Source organism: Neophocaena asiaeorientalis, unplaced genomic scaffold, assembly GCF_003031525.2.
Source record: "Neophocaena asiaeorientalis asiaeorientalis breed wild unplaced genomic scaffold, Neophocaena_asiaeorientalis_V1.1 scaffold82, whole genome shotgun sequence".
Taxonomy (NCBI): Eukaryota; Metazoa; Chordata; class Mammalia; order Artiodactyla; family Phocoenidae; genus Neophocaena; species Neophocaena asiaeorientalis.
The window spans coordinates 7,981,743-8,007,217 of NW_020173068.1; the positions used below are offsets into that span (position 1 = coordinate 7,981,743).

Consider the following 25,475-nt stretch of genomic DNA (forward strand, 5'->3'; position numbering starts at 1 on the left):
CTTCTGTCCGGCCACCAGCCCTCGGGCCTGTAGCCCCGCTCCGCCCGCTTTGTCTCTCCCTGGCTCGCTGTCTCTTTGTCTCTGCCCTCGCGCTGCCTCCCAGCCCCTCCCTCGCTCCCCGATCTCGGGTCCCCCTCAAGGCGCTCGTCTCATCCCTCAGAGCCTACCCCCTCTGAGCGCCCCTCATCTTTGGGGACCTTTTTTTTCTGAACACCTTCCACACTCCCCCAAGGCTCTCCTCTGAGCTGCCCGCACATCCCTTGAGGGTCCTCCCTTCCATCTGTCCCCCCAAATCCCGGGGGTCTTGCCTCCTCTTAGCCCTCATTGCTTCAGGGTTTTCCCTCTTTTGGTGTCCCCTGTATACGCTGATACCTCCTAGATCCCTTGGGGTCTCTCCTTGGGACCCCCAAAGCTCCCTAGCTCCCAGACTTCAGCGCCCCTCCCTGCCTTCCCTTGGTTTTGTCCCCTGTCGCTGTCTCTCCTTGTTCTCTCGGGCCTCCGCGCTCCTCATTCCTCTGGGTCGGGGCCCCCTGCTTTGCTCTCCCTGCCTCTCTCTGCCCCCGCATCTGTCTTGCTGGTGTCACCACTCGATGTCTCTTGCGCTGCAGACCCCTCTTCAAGGCTACTCCTTTGCCAGGGCTCTTGCCGCTCCCCCTTGCTTTCTCTGCCCCGGTCCCCTGTCTCCCCTTCTCTCTGCTCCTGTGTCTCTCCCTCTCCCCTTTTCTGTCTTTGCCGGTCTCTGGGTCTCTGACCCCCATCCGGCCCTCATGGCTTTGTGTCTGGAGCTCTTGAAGCAATGTGAGTGGTGGGGTGTCCGGGTCTGGCTGGAGTGCGCCCGCAGGCTGGCCGCGGCCGAGGCTCCATGGGGTTGGCGCTGGGGCGAGGGCTGGCGCTGGGGCAGGAGGCTCTGGGGCCTCCCCACAAAGGGGGCAAGGAGGGAGGGGCCAGGCTGTCTGGCAGAGGTGGGAGGGGGAGCCTTCCTGCTATGAGGCTTCTGCTTTAGTTGCTTGTGTGTGTGGACGGTGCCACGGGCTGGGCATCCCTGCCCGCTTGGCCCTGCATGGCCTGGCATTTTGTGATTGCTTGTGGGCAGGCCTGGGCTATTTTGGAGCCAGCAGGATGTGATATCACTTGGGCGTTTATTTAGACCCGATTGGGGGTGGGGACTGCGTTCTTGCCAACTTGAGTAATCAAATTTTGCATGGGGGGTGCGGCCTCCTAGGCAGCTGGGCTGTGCGGTTTGTGGCCAGAACTTTGCCAGCCACCAGACTGGGCAGGTGAACCAGGGTCTGTGCTGCCTTGGTCTTGTGGAGACTGTCAATCAGGGTGTGGGGAGAGAGGGGTTGTTTTTAACCTGACCACCCTTGAGGATTGGGTTTGGTGGTCTAAGACCTCTGCGGCCAGCTTCAAGCTGTGTGACTTTGAATGAGACCTTCAACCTTTCCAAGTCTCAGTTTCTCCATCTGTAAAAAGGGAATAATTATGGCAGCCTCACAAGGTTGTCATGACAATCAAATGAACCATCTGTAAAGACACTTCGGGAACCGTCAGCCTGTCTTTAAACTGAGCCCCACAGAGGGAAAGCAGCTTGCCTGGGGCACACAGGCTAGTTCATGGCAGAGTTGGGACAGGGATCCAGGCCTGGGACTCCCCAGCCCAGAGTTCTTTACCCTCCCCCCCACTCCATTGCCACCTGGTTGTTCAGAAATGCTCCTGCCCTTCCAGTAGGGCAGGGGGCAGGCTGCCCCTTTTTATGCCCCCATTCCTGGTTGCTCTTTGCCAGTCTGTAAAGATAGGTGGGTGTGCCCAGCTGGATGTCTGTGCTGGAGACAGTTGGATTTTCCATGTTCCATCCTGTTGTTTTTTAAGGGTGGGCCCTGCTTGGCCAGTGGCACTTGGGAATAAAGTCTGTCAGTTTGTGGCTGTGAGCCCCACCTGCTTTTCCAGCTTCCCATAGAGTGGGGGAACAAAGGCTTCAGCTGAGAGATGCTCCACAGACAGCTGGGGTCTGCTGTCAAGGAGCCTCAGATGTCCCAGAAGTTTGGAGCAGGAGATAAGATCAGCTATTGTAGCCCCCTCGTCTTACAGAGAGACCAGGGACCCACAGAGGATTTCAGCCAGGACTCCTGTGTCCTCTGCCGTAGCACTGCCTCTGAGGAGGTCGCTGTCTGGCTGGTGTCACCTGCGCACTGGTGTATAATGACAGTTTCCAGCATCCGTTGACCTTTTACTGTGGGCCCTGAGCGTGACACGCTACACAGACTACTTGCAGCAGGGGGGAGAAAGGGCTTGGTCTCTGGCCTGAAAGTGGAGGGAATCAGGGTTGTGGTCCCCACATCTCACCTCTCAGGGAGACTGCTTTCGCCTGGGCTTCAGCTTCCTTATCTGTAAAGTGGGAATGATAATCCTTGTCCTAAGGCTGATTCTGAAATCATGGAATCCCTAGAGAAATTGTGTGAGGCAGAGTGCCAGGGTTCTATTCTCGGCTCTGATGCTAAGATGCTGTATGACTTCAGACAAGTGTCTTCCTCTGTCTGTATTTTTCCTTCGAAAAAATGAGGAAGCTGGTTGTTGTGCTCTCTTAGGTGCTTCCAGCCCTGACATTTGAGGATTTTAAGGTAACTGAAATGCCACCTATTTGCACCTACATCTTATCTTACCTGTTAAAAGTGTGCTTGATCACAGAATAAGAGGCAGGATATGTTGAGTGCTGCCAGATGTGTGCTGATAATGTGCTGTGGGGTTTCATCGGAGAGAGATCTTGTCCGGGCAAAGGGATCAAAAAGGCTTCCAGAGGGAGGCCGTGCTTGAGCTGGACCCCTGTACCAGCCATGTTCTGCCTCTTATACAAACTGTTCCAGAGAAAGAGTGCGGGTTTTCGGGCCGCAGACACCTGGTCTTGGTTGGTCTGCATCACTCGCTACCTGTGTCATCTTGGGCTAGTTACTTTCTTTGAGTTTCAGTTTCCTCATCTGGACGCAAGATAATCATAATTACACTGCAGGGTTGTGGTAAGGATTAAGTGAGATTCTACATTAAAAAATAACTGGTACACAGTAGGCGTTTAATAAATGTGAACTTTCACCTCGAGATAATATCTGGATCCCTTTTTGCTTTGTGGGAACAAGGCAGAGGCCCAGCCTCTCCCTCTACCCGCTGTGGCTGGGGTTCAGGTAGCAAGGAAAGCACCTCCTGGCTGTTCTAATATGTTAACAGCAGTGATCCTCTAACCTCTTGCTATGTGGGACATTGTGTAATCTGCCAGGCTCTTTCCTTTCCATTGTTCCTCACAACAGCCCTGGGAGGAAGTCAGAAGCCAGTGGAGTTCTCCCTGTTTCATGGGTGAATGAAGAATAGGGGCCTAGGAAGGGCTTGCGCCCAGGCCTCTTGACTTGGCTCCCCCTGCAACCCACAGCATTGCTCCACATTTATTGCTGCTGCCGGGTAGCCTATGGCTCGGGCTGCCTTCTCTGGATCTGGCATCTGTTCTGCAAGGAGGGTTTGTTTGGCATTTCCCCAGCCTCTGAGCTCATCTCAAATTTAAATGGGACTAGCTTGAGGTTGGGTGGGGACTGAGTCACCACCTTCCCTGGCTTTCTCGTCCTGAGCAGCAGCCAGACACACCCAGAGGGCCGCTGCCGTAGACCTGCTGGTTGTAGACCCTGCACACAACAGGCTTTCCTCCCAGAAGCTCAGATGGCTCAGGAATGTCTCCCTCTGGGCTCTCAGGGGAAGGCGGCAGTGGTGGCTCCATATGTATTTCTTCACCTCAGGGATCTGGAAGCACAAGCCACACTGAGCTGTTGTTGCCTGGCCTCTCCTGCTCCAAGCCCTTATTTGTGCTGTACCCTCCCCCGTGGTGCTGTCTCTTCCCTTTGAGGCCCACATTGTCAAATGCCACCTCTTCCAGGAAGTCTCTGATTGCTGCCTCTGGAGTCAGACTGTGAATTCGGTCCCAGGTCCATACTTGCTGAAAGTGTGACCTTGGAGATCACTTTACCTCTCTGTGCCTCAGTTTCCTCGTATATAAAAATTAGGCTCCTCATCTTTACAAAGTTCAGGTTCCTGAGCTCTATCCCCAAAGATTCTCATTTGGCAGGTCTGGGGGCAGGAATCAGCTTTTTAAACCAGCCCTCTGGAGGAGTCTGATGCTGAAAGCCTGTGGGCCACACTCTGGGTAAAGCTGAACTGAGAGTTTCTCGGGTTGGTGTCACAGTTTGGCTTGTCCCTGCTGTTGTGTGACCTTGGATTGGTCGCCTTTCTGCGCCTCAGTTTTCTTCCCTGTCAGACTGGGATGGAAATGCCTTCCTCACAGGTTGCTCTGAGGATGCAAACTCGTGTTGTAAAGGCCCCTCAAGAAATGGGAACCTGTCTGCTACACTGCCGTTCACTGGGTGTCGGGGACTGTGCTAAGCACTTTCTGGCATTATCCCACTGCATTATTGCAACAATCCTATGATACAGGTCCCAATATTATCCCCATTTTACAGGTGAGGAGACTGGCCCCTCATCATGGTCTTTGTTTCAGGCAGAATTGGTTGTTTCCAGAAGCAGATTACCCTTCCCCTGCTCAGTCCCAGCAGCAGACACTGTCAGACCTGGCCAGGGTGAGGGCTGTAGAATTGAACATCTGGGCAGGAATGCAATCCAGTCGTCAACAGGAACTTAATGAGGCTATCGAGGTGTGCGGTGTGAGTGCCTCTCAGGTTCCCAGGTTTCCCTGTCCTGGCTGTGGCTGCCTTGCCTCCCTCAGCCTGTGTTGGAATCAGCTGGTTCCTCACCTACCCACTCCTGGGAACCAGGGCTACCTTAAAGACAAATAAAATCCATATTCTAGAGCTAAAAGGTTATTGTTTCTTGTCTCACTATAAGAAGCATGCTAAGGGAGGAAAAGGGACAGGGATGTGCCTCGGATCCCAGAAGAAGACCATGTCAGGGCCAGGTGAGAGCCATAGTGCTGTCTCCCCACCCAGGTCTCCCTCATTTCTCTGTCCCTGGCCTGGGTCACCCTGGGGAGAGCTGGTGCATGGAGGTCTGGTTTGGCCAGTGAATAGGACAAAAGGAAGAAAAGTGGTCCCAAGTGGTTGGAGCTGGACTTGGCTCAGCCTGGAGCTGAACTGGGCTTGGAAAACACTTTCTGTCCGGGAACCTGCCCTCCCAGCCCTGGGCCAGGCTCTGAGAGGATGGGAGAGACCAGACAGACAGGGCCTCTGCCCCTGGGAACTTAGGATCTGACAAGGGAGACAAGGCCTACAATTATGAGAGACTGTGTGACAGTCTGTAATTAAGCATCTGCTGAAGGAAAGCATTGTCTGAGAAGGAAGAAGTGAGCATGACCCAGAGGAAACAAGAGCCCTTGTGAGGGGGGCTGGGTTCGCAGAGGCCGACATTGGGGCTGACGTTCCTGAGAATGGTTTCTGCAGAGGCACAGGTGTGGGGGCTAGACAGGGTAAGTGCATATTATGGAAACAGTAGACTAGTTTTGCTGATGCATCGGGGCTCAGGGAGGAGCCAGGAGATTGTAGGCAGCATAGAACGCGAGCTGAAGAGCAGAGGCTTTGGAGAGCCATGGAAGATTTTAGAGCCGGGATGGCACAGCTGGAGGATTTTTTCAAGATGAGTCAGGCTGGGTGAATTGGAATGAATGAAAGTGACAACAGGGAGGAGCTTTGTAGGCAACTCGGAGAAGGGAGAGGGCAGTGTTCGGGTGGAGCCCTTGCGAGAGGGAAGGGCCAGTTGGGGTAGCAGAGGATGTTGTGTTCTCTGAGGAGAGCCTGACCAGGGGGCCTGATGGGCCAGCGGGAAAGATGTTGGGTGTCGCTACTTGGAGCAGGAAATAATAGTCTGAGCACATTGCTCGCACACCTGCTCTGTGCCAGGCTCTGTGCCAGGGCCTCCATGGATGCTCTCATGAAATCCTTACAGCAAGCCCGAGGCAGGTGGACTTACCGTCCCCATTTTACAAATAAGGAACATGTAGCTCAGACCCAAAGCTGACTGTCTGCAAATGCTGGCTCTTCCCACAGTTCAGCTCTGCTTCTTGGAAAGGAACCTCCTACTGTTAGGATCCCAGGAATCTGAGCCTTCTTGCCCCTTGAACTGGGGGCACCTAATACATCCCCTAAAGGACAGAACCCCCTACTTTCTAAAGACCTGGGAGATTGGGGCTGGGTACCAGCTCAGAATTGCTTCAAGGTGGGAGAGTCAGGGAATTGAGGGGCCTTCACATCAGCAGTTTTACTCGCCAGGCTGTGAGCAGCCTCCAGAGCGGGGCCTCGTGTGTGTCTAGTGCAACAGTGGGCATGTCCATGACTGGGCCCGCTGGGATTCGCAGCCAGCCCCCACCGGAGAGGGTGGGCCCTGGCCCAGCCACAGAGGCAGGGAGGGACTTGACCGAGGTACTCGCGACACAGGAGAGCCAGGTGATGAAGGTGATGAAGCCTATTTCCCAGGCTGCAGCCAGGGATAGCCACTGGGCAGAGGGAAGGGGAAGGGGAAGGGGAAGGGGACTGGTGATTAAGAGCGGCTAGCAGGGGAGGCAGCAATGGTTGGCGGCAGTGTGCAGCTAGGAAGCTGGTGGCCAGTCATTCTCGGTGTGCCGCCCTGAGCAGGGCCTTGTCCTGGGGTCGTGAGGCCACATGGCAGGCACAGCCTCTGTGTTCCGCTCACCCCACTCCTCCCTTGTCTCCAATAAACACCCCCAGGATCCTTCTGCCAGTCTACTTTGGCAAATTCATACCAAAATCAGGACAAAGGTTTTGATGAGGGATTTTTGTGCTCCTTTGGAACAGACACAGCCTGAGAAATGTTCGGATATTGGAACAGTGAACTAGACTGACTGTGCTGTCCCTTTCAATTGTAGTTATTCACTTGATTAATGCTTTACCATTTGCCAGGTGCTTTCTTGTAAATGTGATCATTCTCATATGTATTCATTCTTTTCATTTCGTTTATAGCACATTGTTTCTGGATCATTAATATTTGTGTAGCCTGTTTTTTAATTTCAAAGCACTTACATCTACTTTATCTCATTAGGTTCTTATACAACCCTAAGAGGATTGCTATTCTTGTCGTCATTTTCCAGAAAGTGACTTGCCCAAGGTCACTCTGGGATTCACTGGCTGAGCTGTTGTTCACTTATTCAACAAATATTTATTAAGTGCCTGCTGTGTGCCAGGCAATGAGCTGGCCCTGGGGATACAGTGGCAAGCAGAGCCGTCTTAGAGACTTAGCTTCTGACCTCCCAGAGTCCACAGAATCATCAAGGTGTAGCCAGGATTCACCCTAGCGCTCCTGACCCCCACCTTGGGCTCTTTCCACTGCAGACCCCTGGAGTTTGGGCCTGAGGCTTAGATCTAGACTGTTGTAGCCTGTGAGCCTTCAGCCTGGAGCATCATGGTAAAGCAAGCCAAGGCAGCAAGTCTCTGCAAACTGAACTTCAAAAGTGACAGAAGAGGTCTTTGGTAATGACTTAATTATTAACGAGAAGGTGAAGAAGGGCATCTCTACAGAAGGCCATCTGCTCCTCCCCAGGGGGAGGAAGTCGCTCAAGGGCTGCTGTACCTAAGATCCGGGCCTGAATTTTCTGCAGCCTCCAAATATTTGATTACAGTCTGCACAGGTGTGGAGCCCTGTGGCCATGTGCTAAGCTGGGGACCCTCCTTGCTTCCTTTAATATTAAATGAGATGAAATAAAGGCATATCTTAGGATATCAGTCTGGAAAGGACTCTCCCAGCCCCCTCATTTCCCATGAGTGGGAACCAAGTATTGGAGGGGACAGGATCCCATATTGAGAGAGACATTATTCTTCCCCTTCCCCTGTCTTACCAGCCTGACTTAATTTCCCCAGTCCTTCCTGTAGGAACCCTCCCCTCTCAGCTGAACCTACTGAGCATTCAAAGCCCTCTGGAAATCCTTCTTATGCCGTAAGGCCAAGTTTTTCTGAGTCTTCCCTGCTACTTTCTGCCCTGCCCAGAGGCCTGTGCTGTCCAGGCTGCCTCCATCTACTGTCAGAGGCTGACCACCTGTTCTGCAAGACTAGACCAGCAGCCCTTGAGGAGACTTCAAAATCCAGGTGTCTGGGCCCTGCCCCCAGGGAGTCTGATGCCTGAGACCTAGAGGGAAGCTTCTTGGGGTACATTTTGCTGGAGTTATTTTTTTATGTGCAAAAGTTATGCTTTTATTGAGAAAGCAATACATGTATGTGGTTAAACATTTCAAACTTTGTAGGAAAAAAAGGGGTCCAGTGAAAAATTAGTCTCTCTCCCACCTAGGCTCCTAGGTAATGACTGTGAGCAGTCTTGATGTTTCCTTCCAGAAATACTCTGCATACACGGGCAGCTGTGTCAATACATCCCATTTTATTACCTAGTGCCTGCTGTTCTGTACCTTGTCTTCTTCACACAAGGATGTCTCTGTTGTCGGTATTCCCTGTGGGTACACACGTGGCTGTGTGGCAGTCCATTGACGGATGGACCACCCATTGTTTGTCCAGTCCTCTGCTCAGGGACATTTAGGTCGTTCCCAGCCTTGCTGCTACGAGCAGCGCTGCAGCCAGCACCCTTCCCACCTGGCTGTATACATGTGGGCAAGCATCACTGTGGGAGCCATTCCTTCCTGCAAGTGAAATTGCTGTTTTGAAGAATCTGTGCACCTAAAAGTTTACCTTCTTTTGCATTCTGAAAATCTATCTATATATATATATTTTTAACATCTTTATTGGAGTTTAATTGCTTTACAATGGTGTGTTAGTTTCTGCTTTATAACAAATTGAATCAGCTATACATATACATATATCCCCATATCTCTTCACTCTTGCATCTCCCTCCCTCCCACCCTCCCTACCCCACCCCTCTAGGTGGTCACAAAGCACCGAGCTGATCTCCCTGTGCTATGCAGCTGCTTCCCACTAGCTGTCGATTCTACATTTGGTAGTGTATATATGTCCATGCCACTCTCTCACTTCGTCCCAACTTACCCTTCCCCCTCCCCATGTCTTCAAGTCCGTTCTCTAATTTCTCTAGTTGCAGCGAGTGGGGACTACTCTTCGTTGCAATGCGTGGGCTTCTCATTGCAGTGGCTTCTCTTGTTGCAGAGCACAGGCTCTAGGCACACGGGCTTCAGTAGTTGTGGCACACGGGCTCAGTAGTTGTGGCTCACGGGCTCTAGAGCGCAGGCTCAGTAGGTGTGGCACACGGGATTAGTTGCTCCGTGGCGTGTGGGATCTTCCCCGACCAGGGCTCGAACCCATGTCCCCTGCATTGGCAGGTGGATTCTTAACCACTGTGCCACCAGGGTAGCCCAAGGTGTATATATTTTTTAAAGCACCTTGCCCCCACCCCTGGATTCAAATTCCTTTCCTTGGTTAAGTACTGACAGTACTAATCCAGCCCAGAGAGGGGGAGGAGGCTGGCCAGTCTTCGCTCAGAAGCCCTCAGCCAATGAGATCTCTCCAGAGTAAGGTGCAGATGGGAGGAAGTGAGGGATGAAGGGAAGAAATGGGCTGGAGGGACATCAGGAGTGGAGCCAGGACTGGGGGGAGGGGATTCTGTTACAGGTACCTGGGGACCTGTTTGTGACTTGGTCTCCAGGGAGGGATGCCCCCCCCACCCCACCCCACCCCACACACACGCACGCACATACACTGTGTCCTGTGCTTCTCTGGTGTGTGCCGCACCTGCTTGGCAACGGCTGGGCCATCAAGCTCAATCATCCAGCAGATATTTACTGAGCTCCTGAATCCAGTGCTGGCTTGGCCACAATGTCCCTGTGCCTTTCCGAGCCTCAGTTTTCCTCATCTGAGAGGCAGGGAGGCTCATCCCTGCCTCTTTCATGGCACCAGCCTAGAGGGGAGATTTGGTAAACCAGCCAGTGGGAAAACACCATAAAACAGATTACAGTGGTCTTAGCTAGACTGTGTCAGGCACCCTGGGGTCAGCGGAGAGTGAAGTTTGGACCAGTCCTGGGTGGGATGCTGTCTTAGTCCTGGGTCTTAGCAGATGGCCTGGTCGGCCCTCAGGCGGGGAGTTTTCAGGCAGCTGTTGGTGGCTCCTCTTGCTGTGCTAAGACCAGGTCAGGCTCGTCCCTGGAGTCTTCCTGAATTTGCTCTGCCCCAGGGGCTGCTCAGGATAAAGGAGTTGAGTTGACAGGTTGGGGAGAGGTAGTCAGAGAGACCAGGAAGGTCTCCACACAGCGGCGAGAGTTTGCCTCGTCCTCCAAGCCAACAGGAAGGCCCTTTTGGGTCCCGCTCTGGTCATTTCTGCAGCTCCTTTTTAGTCCTCAGTGGTGGCAGGGATGAGGAAGGGGACGTTCCATCATTTTTCTAATTTAATGGCACTTTAAAGCATTAGCCAAGTTCCTCCCTCCTATTTTATCAACGGAGAGACCGAGGCAGGGGGTTGAGGGCCTCCTCCCACGTTTCCCAGCGAGTCAGCAGCCTCACTGGGATGAGAAGCCAGGTGTTCAGGCCTTAACTCTCACCATCTTTCCCACATCGTCCCAGTCTTTAGTTTCACTTTGGGGTTAAAAACCAAAGTGAAAGGAAAAGGTAAAGCAGGAAGCAGCTGCTTCAGACCCAGCCCAGGCTGGGGTGGGCCCCGGGGGACCTCACTAGGCCTCACTAAGAGAGGAGCAGGCCTCTTCCCTTGTTCTGGAGGCCCGGCCGGGGTGGGGGCCGGGTGGGACCCTGCAGGGAGAGGCGCCAGGCTGCAGACCAGGGTGGCCTTCTGGCCCGGCCTGCCCCTGCGTGGGAGAGAGCCAGTTCCACGGGTTCCCCGGTACAGTCAGCCTCACCTGGGCGTGGCCCCAGGTGGGGAGCTACTGCCTTTGAAATTCCTGCCCTTCTGGGGCAGTGCTGGGCTGGAGGTGGGCCTGGGACATCAACCCTGGCTTCTTCCCGAATCCAGCTTTCACAGAACAGTTCCACACTCCCTGAAGGTAAGAGCTAACGTCCTGTCTCCGCTGAGAAAACTTTTAAACTTGCGGTCACTGTAGGCACTTACCTCACCCCCCGGCGGTTTCTTCTTAAGGACGCAGATGGCCTGAAAGCCTTTTGTCCTGGTTGCAGTACCAGGGACTTGGAGAGCACAGGGCGTAAGGGAACCGGAGCCGTGCTTCTCCAGTTGATAGGTGGCCTCCGACAAGCCCCTTCCTGGCTCTGGACCTCAATCCCCATTTGTTTCTTGGCAGGAGCTCTAGCTCTGCTGTTCAGCCGAATAGATTTTGGTCCCCTGGTGAGACTAAAATCATAACACACGTTTGGTTCGCCTGTGGACTTCAAAGATTAGCCGTTGCCAAACTAGCTGGGGTCTCAGGTTCCTGTTTCTCTTGTGCTGTTTCTAAGGAAGTTCTCAGCCTTGCCAGAGCAGATAATGGTAGCAGTTTTGTTGCTTCAACGAATAGGATTTTTGTCTACCTCTCCTCTGCTCTGCGTAATCCCAAGGTCCCCAGGCGCAGAGCTGTGTTCGTTCAAGTCCACTCCCTGACGGCGCACGCTGAGCACACAGTAGGTGCCCTGAAAGTTGTGGCTGAGTGACTGCACTGATGAGCCACACCGAGCCACGCTGCTCCTCTGGGTGGCAGAACCTGGCACTTATAAAGCCCGACTGTGTACGAAAGCCCTCACACCGATGGTCGGGCAGCCCTGTAGTTAAGAGCATAGCCCTGGAGTCATGCTGCCGGGGTTCAGATCCTGAGATGCCACCTGGAGCTGTGAGGCTTTGGCAAGTTGCTTAACCTCTCTGGGCCTCCGTTTCTTCACCTGCAAAATAGAGGTGATGATATTACCTGAGTCACTGCGCGAGGACAAGAGAGAGAATGTGTGTGTGTGTGTAAAGCACTCAGGACAGTGCCAGGCACAGAGGAAGCACTTAAGAAATGTTTGCCCCTGCTCTTCTTGATATCCAAGGGGAGACAGAAGACTTGAAATATTTAAAGACTGTGCATGTCCCATGTCTGGAAGGATGCAGGTGCACTTGGTATTTGGAGAGGAGTTAATCATTCGATGGCTCTTTGTTGAGTGTGGGGCCCTGATGGGGAAGATGCAGCAAATCAAGGCAGGCTTTAGAGAGGAGGTGATCTTCAGGACCTCAAAAGCTGGGTAGGCTCCAAGTGGATGGAGATTTTTAAGGGGAGGCTTCCCTGGGGACGGGAGGGGAGGCAGGGGCTGGTTGTCCAGGGGCCTGGGGAGCTGAGATCAGGCTAGAGAAGCCTGCCCAGGGCTGTCAGAGTCCACCAGGCACTCAGAGTCAGGGTTTATCTCGGCAGGGTCATCACTCCATTGGGCAGTATCCTGTTGGGGACTGCAATGAAGAATCTGCTCTTGAGTGTGTTGTGAATACAGTAATAGTTCAAGGCTCTCCTGGAACTTTCTTGCCTTCCCAAGCTTCCCACGCTTCATGACGTGACTGTTGGCCCAGCACAGAGCATGGTAGCAGTCAGGAGGTGTTTGCCTGTGGGGTAGGGGGAGCGGGGCTTGTCTGACAGCACCTATAAAGGCAGGGCTGCCACTGCTACTGCTGCCCCAGCAGTCTTCTCAAAGGGGGTGCACGCAGCAGTGCATGGGAACAGCCCAGGGGAAGAGGACTTGGGTTCATCCCAGCCAGCTCCTCCCCACCCCGCCTCCACTTTCTTCCCAAACAATCAGCCATTCATCCCAGGTACTGAGCCAGAGGAAGGAGAGGGAACAAGACAAACCTGGTCTCTTTCCTCATGGAGCTTGGAGATCTCATCCAGCTTGGAGACGCCATTCAAGCAGGTACAGACACACAACATACTGTCTAATTGGGATGAGTCCTGAAGGAAACATAGTTGCCGAGAGGGACTTATTCAGAGAAGATGGGGAAGGCATCTCAGGGAAGGTGGGGTGGAGGATGGGAAGGAGGCAGTTAAGGCAGACTGGGAACAGCAGGGGGCAAGACCCCAAGGTATAAAGTGTTTGGTGTATTTAGGGAACTGGGAGAGGTTCGGGTTATGTCTGGAAGGGTCTGCAAGGTCAGGCAGGGCCTGGCTGGGCTTGGCAAGCCTGGGTAGGTCTGAGGCCAACAGCTTTGCTCACCCAGAGGTGTGATAACGAAAGTATTACAAGTGATTTTTGTTTTCAAATTAACATCAGAGCTTCTGAATACTTGCATCGTCATCATTATTATTATTGTTATCATCATCATCAGGTTTTCATACTGATTATTACTCATCAAGAAAAGGCTTCTTTAGCACTCCCTACTTATTGCTAATGCCCTTTTACCTACTACTTCACAATTCACAAAGCCCTGTTGCTTCTGTTGCTGAGGGAGGCGGGTTGCAGTTATTACTGCTGTTTTTAGAAATGATGGAACAGAGAGGTAAAGTGACTTGTCCAGAGTCACACAGCTTAATCATGATTTGAAGTCCTGATTCACTACTCTTTCTGTACTACCAACTGCTTTTGTTTAAGAAGGCCAACGCGGAAGTTGCTATTTCTTTTTAGCCAGATTGCCATTCCAAAATGATCACAGTTTAAAAGTTTGGGTATAGAATGATGTAACAGTAATTGTGTTAGGGCAATGGGATTAAAATCACTTTTTAACTGTTTTCTATAATGTTATACAATATATTTATAGTTCTTTTTTAAGTTTTAATTTTTTTAACCTCCACACAATCTCCCATCCAACTCCTTTCCAAGGTTCTAACACATCCATTTCTACCCTTGTAGATCTCCAGTCTTTTTGATTTTCTATTTAAATTCTTTCTTTTTCTTTTATTTCTATTCCCTGAATCTCAGGAAAGAGATTGTAGCAGATTATAAATCAGCCCCTGCTCACAAATACGTTTAAGTCAAACCAGAAATCAAACACTTCATGCTTAAAGTAGCTTTCAGTATTTTATTTTATGACTTCTGGATTTGGGGTGGAAAATCAGTTTGATAGCTGGGACTCGTTTTTAGAGAGTTCCTCAGTAGACTCCGCACTAGCCCACTTTTTAAAAAACTGTGTTAAAGTGCACATAAAACTTTACCACATGGACTTCCCTGGTTGTCCAGTAGTAAAGAATCCGCTTGCTTTCCACCGCAGGGTTCGATCCCTGGTTGGGGAAGTAAGATCCCGCGTGTTGCATGGCACGGCCAAAAAATAAATTACCGCTTATACTGCTTTTAAGTGTGCAGTTCAGTGGTATTAAGTACACTCACATTGTTTTACAACTATCACCACCCTCCATCTCCAGAACTCTTTTCATCTTGCAAAACTGAAACTCTGTACCTATTAAACAACTTCCCATTCCCTCCTCCCCCACCCCCTGGAAACCACCCTTCTACTTTCCGACTATATGAATTTAACTACTCCAGGTAACTCATTCATTAGTCCATTTTAAGGAGGTATATTTGAAAGGGAGAGTAGGTTTCATCTGGAAATAATGAACTCTTGGTTAACTCTCCAAGTTAATGCAACTCTCAGCTTTATGTGGCTGTGTTCCAGCAGAGTTTTTAAAAGGCTGCTCATCTCCCAAGAGGGCTTTTCCCACAGAGGCAGTGTTGGTTCCAACGCCCGTGGTGGCTGTGTGGAGCCTGGACACAGCTTCAGGATCCTTCTTAACACAGGCAGGTACTACCAATTAACCAGAAGTAGCACACCTGTTGGAACCTGTGCCGTCCACAACCTAGTGCAGTACCCAACTTTTACAGATGGGTGTCAGTCCTAGGAGGGGAAGCGACCATTTGAGGGGCAAGTGATATCACAGGTCTCTTTGTGAGAGACGAAAAGGGCCTGGTAGGACAGCCCGAAACCTGGGGAGGTGATTAGTATGCTTGTAAAAACATCAGGGCAGAGCAGCTCCTGGAGGGGTAGAAGTTGTCAAGGTAAAGTCCGCTTTCTTCAGATGCTCTTTGGGATGCTGGCTTGGGCTTGAGATCTTTGTAAGAGTGTATTCTAGTCAGAGTCTGCCAGCAGAAGGGAGAGACCAAATTCGTCTTTGTACGGTGATTTCTAAGCTTTGTAGGAATGTGTGTGTCAGCCTCCTTGTCAGCCAACTTGTATTTTTGTTGTGAGACCAGATGCTTGCTGTGAAGGTTGGGTTCCAGAGACTGAAACCTGGAAGGTTTGCACTCACTTAGCAGATAGAACACTTGCTGTGTGATGCTGAACAAATCCCTCAAACTCTCTGAGCCTCCATTTCCTCAGCAGCACAAGGGGCGATGGTGAAAACAACTCTTTGTGGGGATCAAATATAAGGACCTCGGACAGTGACTGGGCCAGGGCAGTAGCCAGCGATGCCTGAGCAGGCAATAAACACCGGTAACTATGACGATTAGTCGCTAATATTCAGCGAGTCCTTACAGTTGCGGGGTGCTGGTGACTTTCCCTTGGGGAGGTCTTCTTTTAAAAAGACCTTCCCAAATGTCACCATGTTGTGCTTTTAGAGGTGGTTGGGAGAAAACTCGAGTATGGAGGGTATGGAGGTGTGAGGGGTAGGCCTATAGTGTCTGCTTGTCCCAGCACTTCTGTCTTTTGCTTGCCAGGTCGCCCCTCACAGACTTCCCTACTGCTGCATTCTCAAGTCTTCCAGGGGAAGGCCCTGCAGGCCTGTCTAACTTTTGGGGTGAAGTCAGAGACAGGGTCCCACGTTGTAAGTGGCAGCAGGATTTGCCTGGCACCCCTTCTGGGTGCCACAGGCATGGGAACCTTGCAGTCCCTGCCTTCAGGGGACTCAGGGTCTAAATGGAGAAGGAGAAAAGTAAACAGGCCTGTAAAACAGTGTGATGGCAGGGGCCTGTGGCACCTCTAAGCCTGGGGCGTGACCCAGTGAGGGGTGCCTGGCGGTGCGGAAGGACAGTCAGGGAAGGCTTGTAGGGAGTGATGCTGGAACGGAGACCCGGAAGAGGCGGTGGGATTAGGGAGGAGGAGGGGCGTTGCAGGCAGGGAGCAGCCTTGCAAAGACCCGGACGCTGGGAACTTGGGGCGTTGGCATGAAGAGGGTGGCAGAGAAAAGTTAGAGGGGTGCTTGGCAAGGCAGGGACACAGAGGCCACTACCCTAAAATGTTAGAATAGTGACACAGGTGCGGCATGGGGTGGGGGTCGGCTGCGGTCCTCAGGGCACCTGCCCCAGGCCAGAAACCCCCAGCTTCTGGCGCATGGAGTCCTTGGAAGGCCTAGAATCAGGCAGCTGCTCTGTGGGCCCCTTGCTCAGATATCTGGGCCCCTCAAGTGATTGTAATGATAGTTCCTCACCTGCCAAGCCCTTTCCCGCCTGTCTTCCCAAGAGAGTCTCACAGCAGCCCTAGGGCAGTGAACAGGGCGAGTCAGCATTGTTCCCATCTTACAGATGGGTGAGAGTGAGGCCGGGGAGCCTTAGTCGTACAGTGAGTGAATGCAGGAACAGTGCTCACTCTCAGGGCCTCCTGACCTACAGGCCACTTCTGTAACTCAGCAGCAGGTATGGCGGGGGGCTGGGGGGAAGGGAAGCCAGTGTCGGCTGGTCTCTTGTTCTGAGGATGAGTTTATCATCTCAGGCAGGAGCTCTGTGCTGCCCGGCTGTACAGAGGAAGGTGTGTTAAGCCCTGACTGTGCTGCCTTAGACCTTAGATTTAGTCCTCCCATCATTTCCCCTGTAGCTAGGCCATTTGAACCTTTTCCTCCCTCTCCTCTGCTAGTTGGTAACAATTCTCTGGAGGCAAAAAAAAAAAAAAAAAAGAAAAAAAGAAATTGAACTGTGAATGTCACACACACAAAAATGATGTCTGATGTCACCTCCATTACTGAGTGTGAAGTAGGAAGGCAGAGAAAAGAGGAAACATCTCAGGCCTGGAAGGAATCTTAAAGGTCACCCGCGGGGGCTTGAGCCCCTCCCTGCATCCATCGTGCCTGTGTCTAGCCTAGCTGATCACCTCCTAGGCAGCTCTGCCCATTAGAAACTGCCTCCTTATAATGAGGCAAAACCTGTTCCCCCTTAACCCCCACCTTCCTGTCACCCCTCTGGTTGTGCTGTAATGACCTGGACCACATGGACAATGTATGTGACAGTCTCCTAGGTATTTGAAGACAGTAGCCATGCCCTTCTGAATCCCCTCTTTTCCAGGCTACTACTCCAGTCTCTCTAAGCACCTCCTGCCTTGTGTTAGACTAGGCATGGCTCATGGCGCATGTGCGTCACACCCCATCTGTGGCAAATCTGTGACAGACGTCACCAGTCAGTCGCAGCACTCTTGTTCAGTCAGTCCCAGGCTTTCTCCTGCAGTAGTCCCTGTGGCTACGCCCAGTCGGTGGAGTTTTACTTTATTGTGAGTTTCTTGAGGTCTGAGGACTACTAACACTGGGTGGGTCCCTAGTGCCCACCCAGAGCCCAGTGCGTGGCCTACTTGTCGTAATGGGAGGATAGATTAGAGACTTCTCCCTGTGCGATTGCCCCCTTCTCATCGGGCTCCAGTTTGGCAGTGTCCCTTGTCCAGAATCGCCAACAGTACCCACAACATTATCCAGAGTTCAGTGGGGCTGCCCCCTCCCTGGTCCTGCACCTTCTCTGTCAGTGTAGCCTCAGACCGTGTCTGTGATCAACTAGAGTCGCTAAGACATTTTCCCACGTGTCTGTTTTCTGTGTAATTGTCCAAGTTGGGGTCCTGAACTCAAAATCTTAATATAAGCTCTGAGGACTGGGCCCTTGTCCCTGTCCCCAGGCCTGGCACCAGGGAAGGCGACCTGGCCTGGGCTGACCTGAGCTGAACTCACGGTTTTCCCCATTCACTTCTGCTCTGTTCATTTCAAACCATCTCTTGGCCGCCCAGGATTCTTGGCTCCGGGTTCTGACACCCGATATGCCACCTGTCACTGCAGGCACAGTGAATGAGCCTGTTAACACCGTCTTTCTATTCTGGGATCCGCTTGGTCATTCAGAACAATGAAAGAGGCCAGCAGTCGAGGTGCACAGGGCCTGGCGGTGTCTGGCTTTGCACACTGGATGTGGGCCCCTGTGACAGCTTGTAGAAAGCTAGGCTTTTGTGACCCATTACTAGGGTTCGACATCAGCCCTCCAGAAGTGAGGGTGGTTTTTGAGGCTCTTTCTTCTAAGTAGTACTTCCCAGGCTGGGCTCCTGGGACCTTAGGGCCTTAGAAAGACCACAACAAGGTCCACGTGCTAGAGCCAGTATTTGAAAAGTCAAATAGTATTTGAAAAGCCAAATCTTGGATTCTCCACCCCCGACTCCTCCACCAGGCCAGACAGGGGCTGTACACATCAAGTTTTTGTCTTGGACTGGAACCACCGTAGCAGCCCTGTAACTCTGGCCATCTTCTGCTCATCAGCACTCCCTACTAGTGTTTATAGCTTTAATGTATGAGAAAATCATGATGCAGGAACTGCTGCTTGGAAGCTGGCGTCTCTTTCAAGCTTGGACTCCCAGGGGTGGGGGTAGTAAGGTATCCTGAGGGGTAGGATAGGGGCCTCAGCAGAGCTGCCAGCAGAGCCAACTCTGCCGGCAGGTCTCTGGGGATAGATAAAAGGACATTTGCAGCAGACTCCAGCACAGAACAGGCGGCGAGGGGTGAATGTTGCCTGACAGGTTGCTTACTGGATTATGGTCGCAGTGTTCGTGGAAATGTTTTTTGAGAAACAGCATGCCGTCTGGGGTCCCCTGGTCGGGCTGGAGGAGGTGGGGCTCAGCCACACGCGGGTGCCTCCCTGAATGCCTAGGGCTGGTGGTCTCCAGGCTGGGAGTCAGGTGGCCAGAGGGAACACACCCACACTCAGAGCCCCAGGCAAGGTCCCTGCTCTGCCACCTGATCCTCAGGGAGTACATTTGCCTTTCTGATCCTCAGTTTCCTCATTTGTACTATGAGGAGGTTGAATTAGTCCGGTGGATCCCAAAATACCATATGGAGGAAAAAAAGAAAATGGAGGTGCTCTGAGGGCCCTGGCGGGGGGGTGGGAGTCAAAAAGCCTCCCCAGGCCCTCTTGAGGGCCCCCAGAACCTGGTTTGAAAGTCACTGGAATTACTATCTCCTCGGACCCTAGAATTTAGAGGTTTTCACATCCTTGTTCCAGTCCCAGTACCCCATCAGCCAGCTTTGTGACCTGGGACGAGTGGCCTCACCTCTTTGGGCTCTGCCTTGAGGCTGTAGTGAGATTTAGCCAAACTGGGGAAGTCCTGAGTGACTTGGAAACCACGTCAGGGGTTCTGGTGTTTCTGGTGGAGGGTCAGAGTGTCCAGGACTGCACATCCAGAAGAAAAGGGCCTGAGGAAGGGCGGTGGGTGGCAGTGATCACAGGCAGAGCGGGCCACCTTTTTCTTCCACGTGCTGGGGTTCTGGTCCAGGGGCACCAGGCCTCTGACCCCATGGCCAGCAGAGCCAGAGGCAGCCACCATCTAACCCACGCAGAGGATATCGCCAAACCCTGCATGAGGACCCAAGATTAGGGTCCTGACTGGGAAACTGGCCTGGCCAGAATCTCAGCCAGGCCCTGCTAAGTGCACCTAACTCCAGCCCTGGTCAGTGTGGTGAAGCAGCAGCTACAAGTGCTGGCTCTGGAATCAGAAAACCTGAGCTCAAATCCTGGCTGTGTGACCTGGGGCTGTTCACTTCTCTCTGGGCCTCACTTTTTTCCTCTTTGAAGTGGGAGTGATAGGCCTGGTGAAGAGTTGATGAGCCAATACAGTTAAAGCTTTTCATGCTAGGCCAGTTCACGGCCAGCCCTCAGTCGGGAGATGCCCGGGAGCTTGTGAAGGCTCCTGACCGGCAACTTCCTGTCCTCAGAGAATCAGCTGACCTGAATTGTGGGTCCATCTGGAGGGCATTGCTTAACCCTGTCCTCCAGCACCTCTGGCCTGAACATGTCAGGACAGAGCCATCTCATACCTTTGACCCCAACTGGTGTGTGAACAGGGCTTCTAAGGAGCAGCTGTCTCTGGAGGGGGCGAAGGGTGTTGTCCCAGCAACCAAGCTGGTCCCTCTCAGGCAGCTGCTCCAGGCCCATGAAGGGGGGCGGCCATCTGTGCTCTGGATGGGGCTCTCCCGCCACCTGTGCCCTGGTGCCAAGAGCCTGCAAGCAGAACTGGCCTGCCGACCAGAAGGGGCTTCTCTGCTTTTGCCCAACAGACCTGAGACACCACCACCAGAAGGGCCTCCTGCTGCCTCGATTTCAAGGTTCCCAAGGGTCTCCTGCCTTTCCAAGGGGGAGTGGGGCTGGAGCTCCAGAAGGAGCAAGGAGGCCTGAGGACAGCTGTTCCAGCAGTCACAAACCTGTGTGCCATGGGCCACGTTAGCAGGCAGGCACGTACCTGCCCAGTGTTTTTTAAAACTTAGAATTGACTAACTCCATTTTTAAAAGAATTAACTAACTCCACTTTTAAATTTAGAGGTTTTATTTATTTATTTTTAAGGCCAGATTTCTGGCTTCTCTCACCCAGGTCTTCCACGTGACAGCTGTGGGCCAGAGGGGTTACATGCATGGTCTCCTGTAGACGTTTAAACTCGTGATGCCCATTCAAGGCCAACCCACTTAGCTGGGGAAACGAAGGCCCAGAAAGGATTAGACCCTGTGCAAGGTACACAGTCGACCACAGCCTCACAGAGCACGGCCACTGTTAAAAGCTAAAAGCCTGTTCTCTCATCTATAAAACATCAGTGATGATTATCTCCCCTCCCAGGCCTGTGTCTGGAATAAAGTAGTACCTGGCCCAGGACTCACTCAGTCATGATTCTTTTAAATCTGTACATATGATATGCCTTGCCTGGAAGATGTTGCCGGAAGCACTGCTTGCTTTCTTTCTCTGCCACCTTTCAGAAATGGTTATTTTTCAAGTTGTTTCTGATGCCCAGTGCTTAGGGTTTATTGAGCTCTCGTTCCCACAGCTTCATTGCCGAACTTCAAGCAGAGCTGCTCCAAGCTTTACCTCCCACCAGATTGTGCTCCTGTAGTGTGTGTGTGTGTGTGTGTGTGTGTGTGTGTGTGTGTGTGTGTGTGTTGGGGGCTGACCTGAAGGGAGCTTTTCAAAGCGCTCGCACTGGCCATTAGATTCCGACTCAGAGTCAGGAGTAAATCATTCTTCCCTGAGCTTCAGTCTACCCAACTGTCAAATAGGGGGTTGTTCATTAATTCAATAAATACTTACTGAGCCCAGCCATGTATCGGGCCTGGTGCTGGGAAAGCATCTTAATTCTATAAGGTATTCAGGGTCCCCACCCTCAGGAATCTATATTAGATACTCGGGATCTCTGTCTGGTAGGGGAGAGAGACAAAAGACAAGTGAACCAGTAAGTTGATCAGTGCTCGATGAAATAAACAGGATCCTCAAAGGAAGAACAGCAACTTTAGACAGGGTGGTCTGGGAGGCCCTCATTGAGGGCATGACCCCTGAGCTGAGACTTGAGTGGGAAGCAGAGATGAGAGCAGGATGGGAAGGAGTAGGTGTGCAGAGGTGGGGGGTGGGGATCATCTCAGACAGGGAAACAGCAGGTTCAAAGGCCCTGAGGTCGGCGCATGCTTGGAGTGTTTGAGGAATAGCAGTGTGACTGGAATGGAATCAGCAAGGGGAAAGTGCAGGAACTGAGGCTGGAGAAGGGGTCAGTGCCTGTAGTAGGCCAAGGTGGGTAACTTCATGGAGTGGGGAGCCTTTGAAAAGCTTTAGAAATGGGAAGCATTAATCCAATTTGTACTTTAAAAAAACAACTCAGGCTGCTTTCTGGAGAGTGAGTGTGGGTGAGTTGGATCACTGACAAAGCAGGGAGGCCAGAGGGTAGAAAGTGGAAACCTAGACCAGGGTGGTGGGGTCGAGAGAAGCCCGGCTCTGTGACATGTGCTTTTGTGGGGGAGGGGCAAAGCCTTACAGATGGGGGAGGCCTGGGAAGCAGGGGGCAGGACTCCCCAGGCTTCTGGAGTGTGTGATGGAGTGCGTGGGGGTCCCCTCTTTAGAAGAGCAAGGCCGATGGCGGGGAGGAGAGGCTCAGATTCATTCTGGACACACTGAGCTTGAGATGGCCTTGGCACCTCACACAGCTGCCTGGTGTGCCGGGCTATTGAGAAAGGAGGCAATGCGCCCTTCCAGCTGCAGTCAGGTCCACGTGCTGTACATCCTCTGACTGCAGGCCAGTTTGGAGGGACTTTGTGAGGGATGCTGTGGGCAGGAAGAAGATACCACCGTTCCCGGTGTCCACGCAGCCCCAGGAAGCCACGGACCCTGTCCGAGAAGAGGCAGCCCTCTCTCAGGCCTCCCTGGCTTCCCTTCACCAGCTAAATTACCTAAATGCCACTTTGCCGAGCCATGCCCTGCTCAAATCTGTCTTCCCACGCCTTGGGCTGTGCTGCCCCGCTCCTTTGCTCGGAGCATCCCTCCACCTGAAAGCCCTGCATCTCCTTGCCCCTCAGTGACTCTGGTCCATCCTGCCGGACCCAGTCAACCTTCATGTCTTCCAGAAAGGTCCTCAGCTGTCCCCCAAATGGTGATCACTCTCTCCTTCATCGAGAAACCGTGGTAAGTGGAATCATAGGGGCCACCCCAGCATTACAAACATCTTCATGTCAGCCATCTCTTTGAATTCTACTCAGAGCACATTGGGAGTCACACCCCATTTTCTGGGTGAAACAGCTAACATGTTCAAGGCTGTTGCCTCTACATGACCCTTACAGAGTTGGCACAGTGGGCGGGACATAGGGTAGGGGTCAGGCTTCAGGCAGCCTGGGTTCAATCCCTGGCCCCAACACTGCCTGGCTAGAAGGTGAGCTTGGGCGAGTCTCCCCACCTCTCTGAGTCTCACCTGGAAAACAGGGCAGTGAGAAACCTACCTCACATATCTTTTCTGAGGGTTCATCTGGCCAAAGTACAATCCATTCTCATTATTCATGGTGCTCACATCCATAATGTCTCACAAACACTGAATTAGTGAATACTGAACCATTGCTCCTATGGGAAATGCAGAGTCCCTGCGTTTCTACCTGCTACCAGCACAAACCACCAAGGTTGCTGTTAAAGATGCCTTATTTAACATATTGTTGATTTATTAACACTGATCTAAGCACTGTAACTCAAGCCTGAGCAAAGCTTATCTGACACACGTGTTTTCTCCATAAGGCACATCACAACCTTCTTGCACTTAGGAACGTTGGACAACACTTCAGCACTATACTTGGGGGCCATTTCAAGCAGAGAAATCACCACCAACAAAAAAACACACAAAAATGTGAAAGCACAGCACTAAATAGACCAGGAAAAGGGTGCCTGTTTACAGTATGAGCTGAAACAAGAAGGCAGTGTTGCCTTGTTCAGCCTCAGCTGGGAACCTGTGTGTTGGGAAACTCAGATTTTCAGGTTCTGCTCGTGGCTGCGAAAAAAGCCCCACCAGTATGAGTCTTAGCAAGTAGGCAGATTCGCAGATACAGAATCAAGAAGAGTGAGGACTGAGTGTAGATGGAGTGCTTGCTCAGTAGCACTGTTAACTTTGGCACTGATACCAACAGGAGGGCGTCCTGAGTGCACCCCTTCTGGGCAGGGCTCCAAGGGTGTGGCCGGACTCCCTAAGCTTTGTGGCTTCGTCTTTCCCAGACACCTTTGTAACCTCTTGGCTCCTGTGGACTTTGGGGTCTGAGGCAGGTACAGATTCTGGAAGCCCTGAGTGCCCCCACTGAAGGGCTTGTTCCACTTCCACTGGGTGGGTGCTGGCACCATCGGAAGGTTTCAAAGCAGTGGCGTGATGGGATTCCTCAAGTGGCCCATTGGCCAGGGTGGAAGAGGGACAGGAAAGGTAAGATAGGAGGGTGAGGGGCCAGGGAGCGGCGGTGTGGGGCGTCTAGGGGAGGCTGGCTCTAGAGGGGGGGAGAAGGGAAGGATGGGGAGGCAGGTAGGGAGCCCCTGGTTGTGGGCAGTGGGGAGGAGCCCCAGGAGGATGCTGGGGTAAGAGGTGCTGCCAGTCTTTCTTGCTGGCGTTTGAAATTGAAGTTTGATGTTGTTACTCTTAAGGTACAGTGAGGGAGGTGGTTTCCAGGCTGGCAGAGGGGGAAAGTAGAGGGCACATGGGCCGTCGGCAGGAAAGTGGCTCTGAGAGGTCAGTCTGTCCCCGATCCTGACTTAGGTCCTTGGAATTCTCTCCCAGCTTTCCCTGCTTTGGGGGAAGAAACAGGGAAGGAGGGAGGAATTTGAGGCTAGGTGGGCGGGAGCCGTGAGTTCTGCTTTAACCGTAGCACACAAGTGAGCTCCCCGATTTAGCTGCGTGGTTTGACCGGTTACTTGTTGGGTGAGAGAAGGAGGGCTCTTACAGGCTCTCAGCCCTTCCTCCAACAAGCCGGGCAGAGTCAGCAAAGGAGTTTAGGGGGTTCTGGCTCTGAGGCCAGCTCCATTCACGTGGGGTCTTGCATGGGTCCGCTGCCTCTTATGTAAAGCCTGCAGCCATGGCTCCTACACTGTTTAGGCTGCTTCTCCTTCAGCACCCCTGCCAAGCTCGGGCCCTTGGGAGCCAGCAGACATGAGGACTAGGCTGGGCCTCCAAGGCACTTGCAGGAGGCTATCATGCTGGGGCTGCTGGGGAAATGGAGCCACAGCCAGTACTCTGAGCACCTGAAGCTCTGATTGGCCATCTTATACACCTTGACATTAAAAAAGCAAGATGTGGAAACAAATTCATTCTGACCTGAAAAATAGAGTTTGCAGGATAAAATCTAGGGCAGAAGGCGGAAATGAGACAGAGGGAGCTTCTACTTAGAAGAAGCAAGGACTTGTGCACAGTGGGGCAGGGAGGCTGGGCTGGATGTCTGGGGCCGGGGGCAGGTGGCATCACACAACCAGCTTCTGTCTGAGCCTTGGCGTGATGGACCGGCATGGTCAAGGTGAGGGCAGGGAAGCATGCAGCCCCCGGGCACAGCTGTGCAATGTGCAGACAATGCTGTGTCTCAGTGATGTGTCACTCAGGATCTTTAAAAATATGCACAAGGACCAGCTGGAGGAGACAGTCACCCTGGAGTGATGTTCACCCCCAAGCTTCCTGGGCAAATCTGAAAGTTTTCCAAGAATGAATGGACAGAGAGTTGGACCCATATGCCATTTTGGTGTAAATTGTGGCACATAGAATATCTCCCCAGGGCAGGGAGGACCGCAGTTACATCCTGGCCGGGCCAACATCTTGGGTCTCAGGGGCACTTGCTTCCCTCTAAGGTTTAATTGGCAAATGATGGTTCTGCACCCTCTGGACTGGGGACCGGCTGCTGACCCGCATGGGACACACGCTCAGTCGGAGACCTGGCCACAGCCCTGAGTGCTCCAGAGGAGAGGGTCGGACTCTGCCTGGGCCAGAAAGGGCTGAGAGTGGAGGGACTGGCCGGAGGACAGGAAGCATGAAGGATGCGCAGAGGGGTTCCGGCAGAAACGGTGCACGTGCAAAGGCTTTGGCGCCTGAAGAGTGTGGTGTGTTTGCGAAGGGTGTGTGGGTTCTGTGAAGCTGGAAGGGGCATGCTGAGTGGGTGGGAGGGCAGGAGGTGAGGCTGTAGGGATGGGGGGGGGGGACCAAACAGCAAGGGCTCCAAATTTGA

General features: G+C 52.6%; 1 protein-coding gene across 10 annotated transcripts in view; it reads left to right on the forward strand.

The window, feature by feature from the left end:
* The window catches only part of DLGAP4 (DLG associated protein 4), a 90,099-nt gene that overhangs the window by 22,881 nt on the left and 41,743 nt on the right, over nucleotides 1–25,475 (forward strand). Inside the window, exons 1-2 of one of the 10 annotated variants that reach the window (XM_024743265.1) lie at nucleotides 7–798; nucleotides 12,658–12,755. The exons of 4 other annotated variants lie outside the window; for them this stretch is intronic. In XM_024743265.1, coding sequence (XP_024599033.1) covers nucleotides 12,710–12,755 — 46 coding nt within the window. In that variant the 5' untranslated portion in view covers nucleotides 7–798; nucleotides 12,658–12,709. Of the gene's footprint in view, nucleotides 1–6; nucleotides 799–12,044; nucleotides 12,099–12,265; nucleotides 12,756–14,260; nucleotides 22,432–25,475 lie in introns of those variants that run through there. 5 more of the 10 variants (XM_024743269.1, XM_024743264.1, XM_024743266.1 and 2 more) reach the window with 5 other exon arrangements.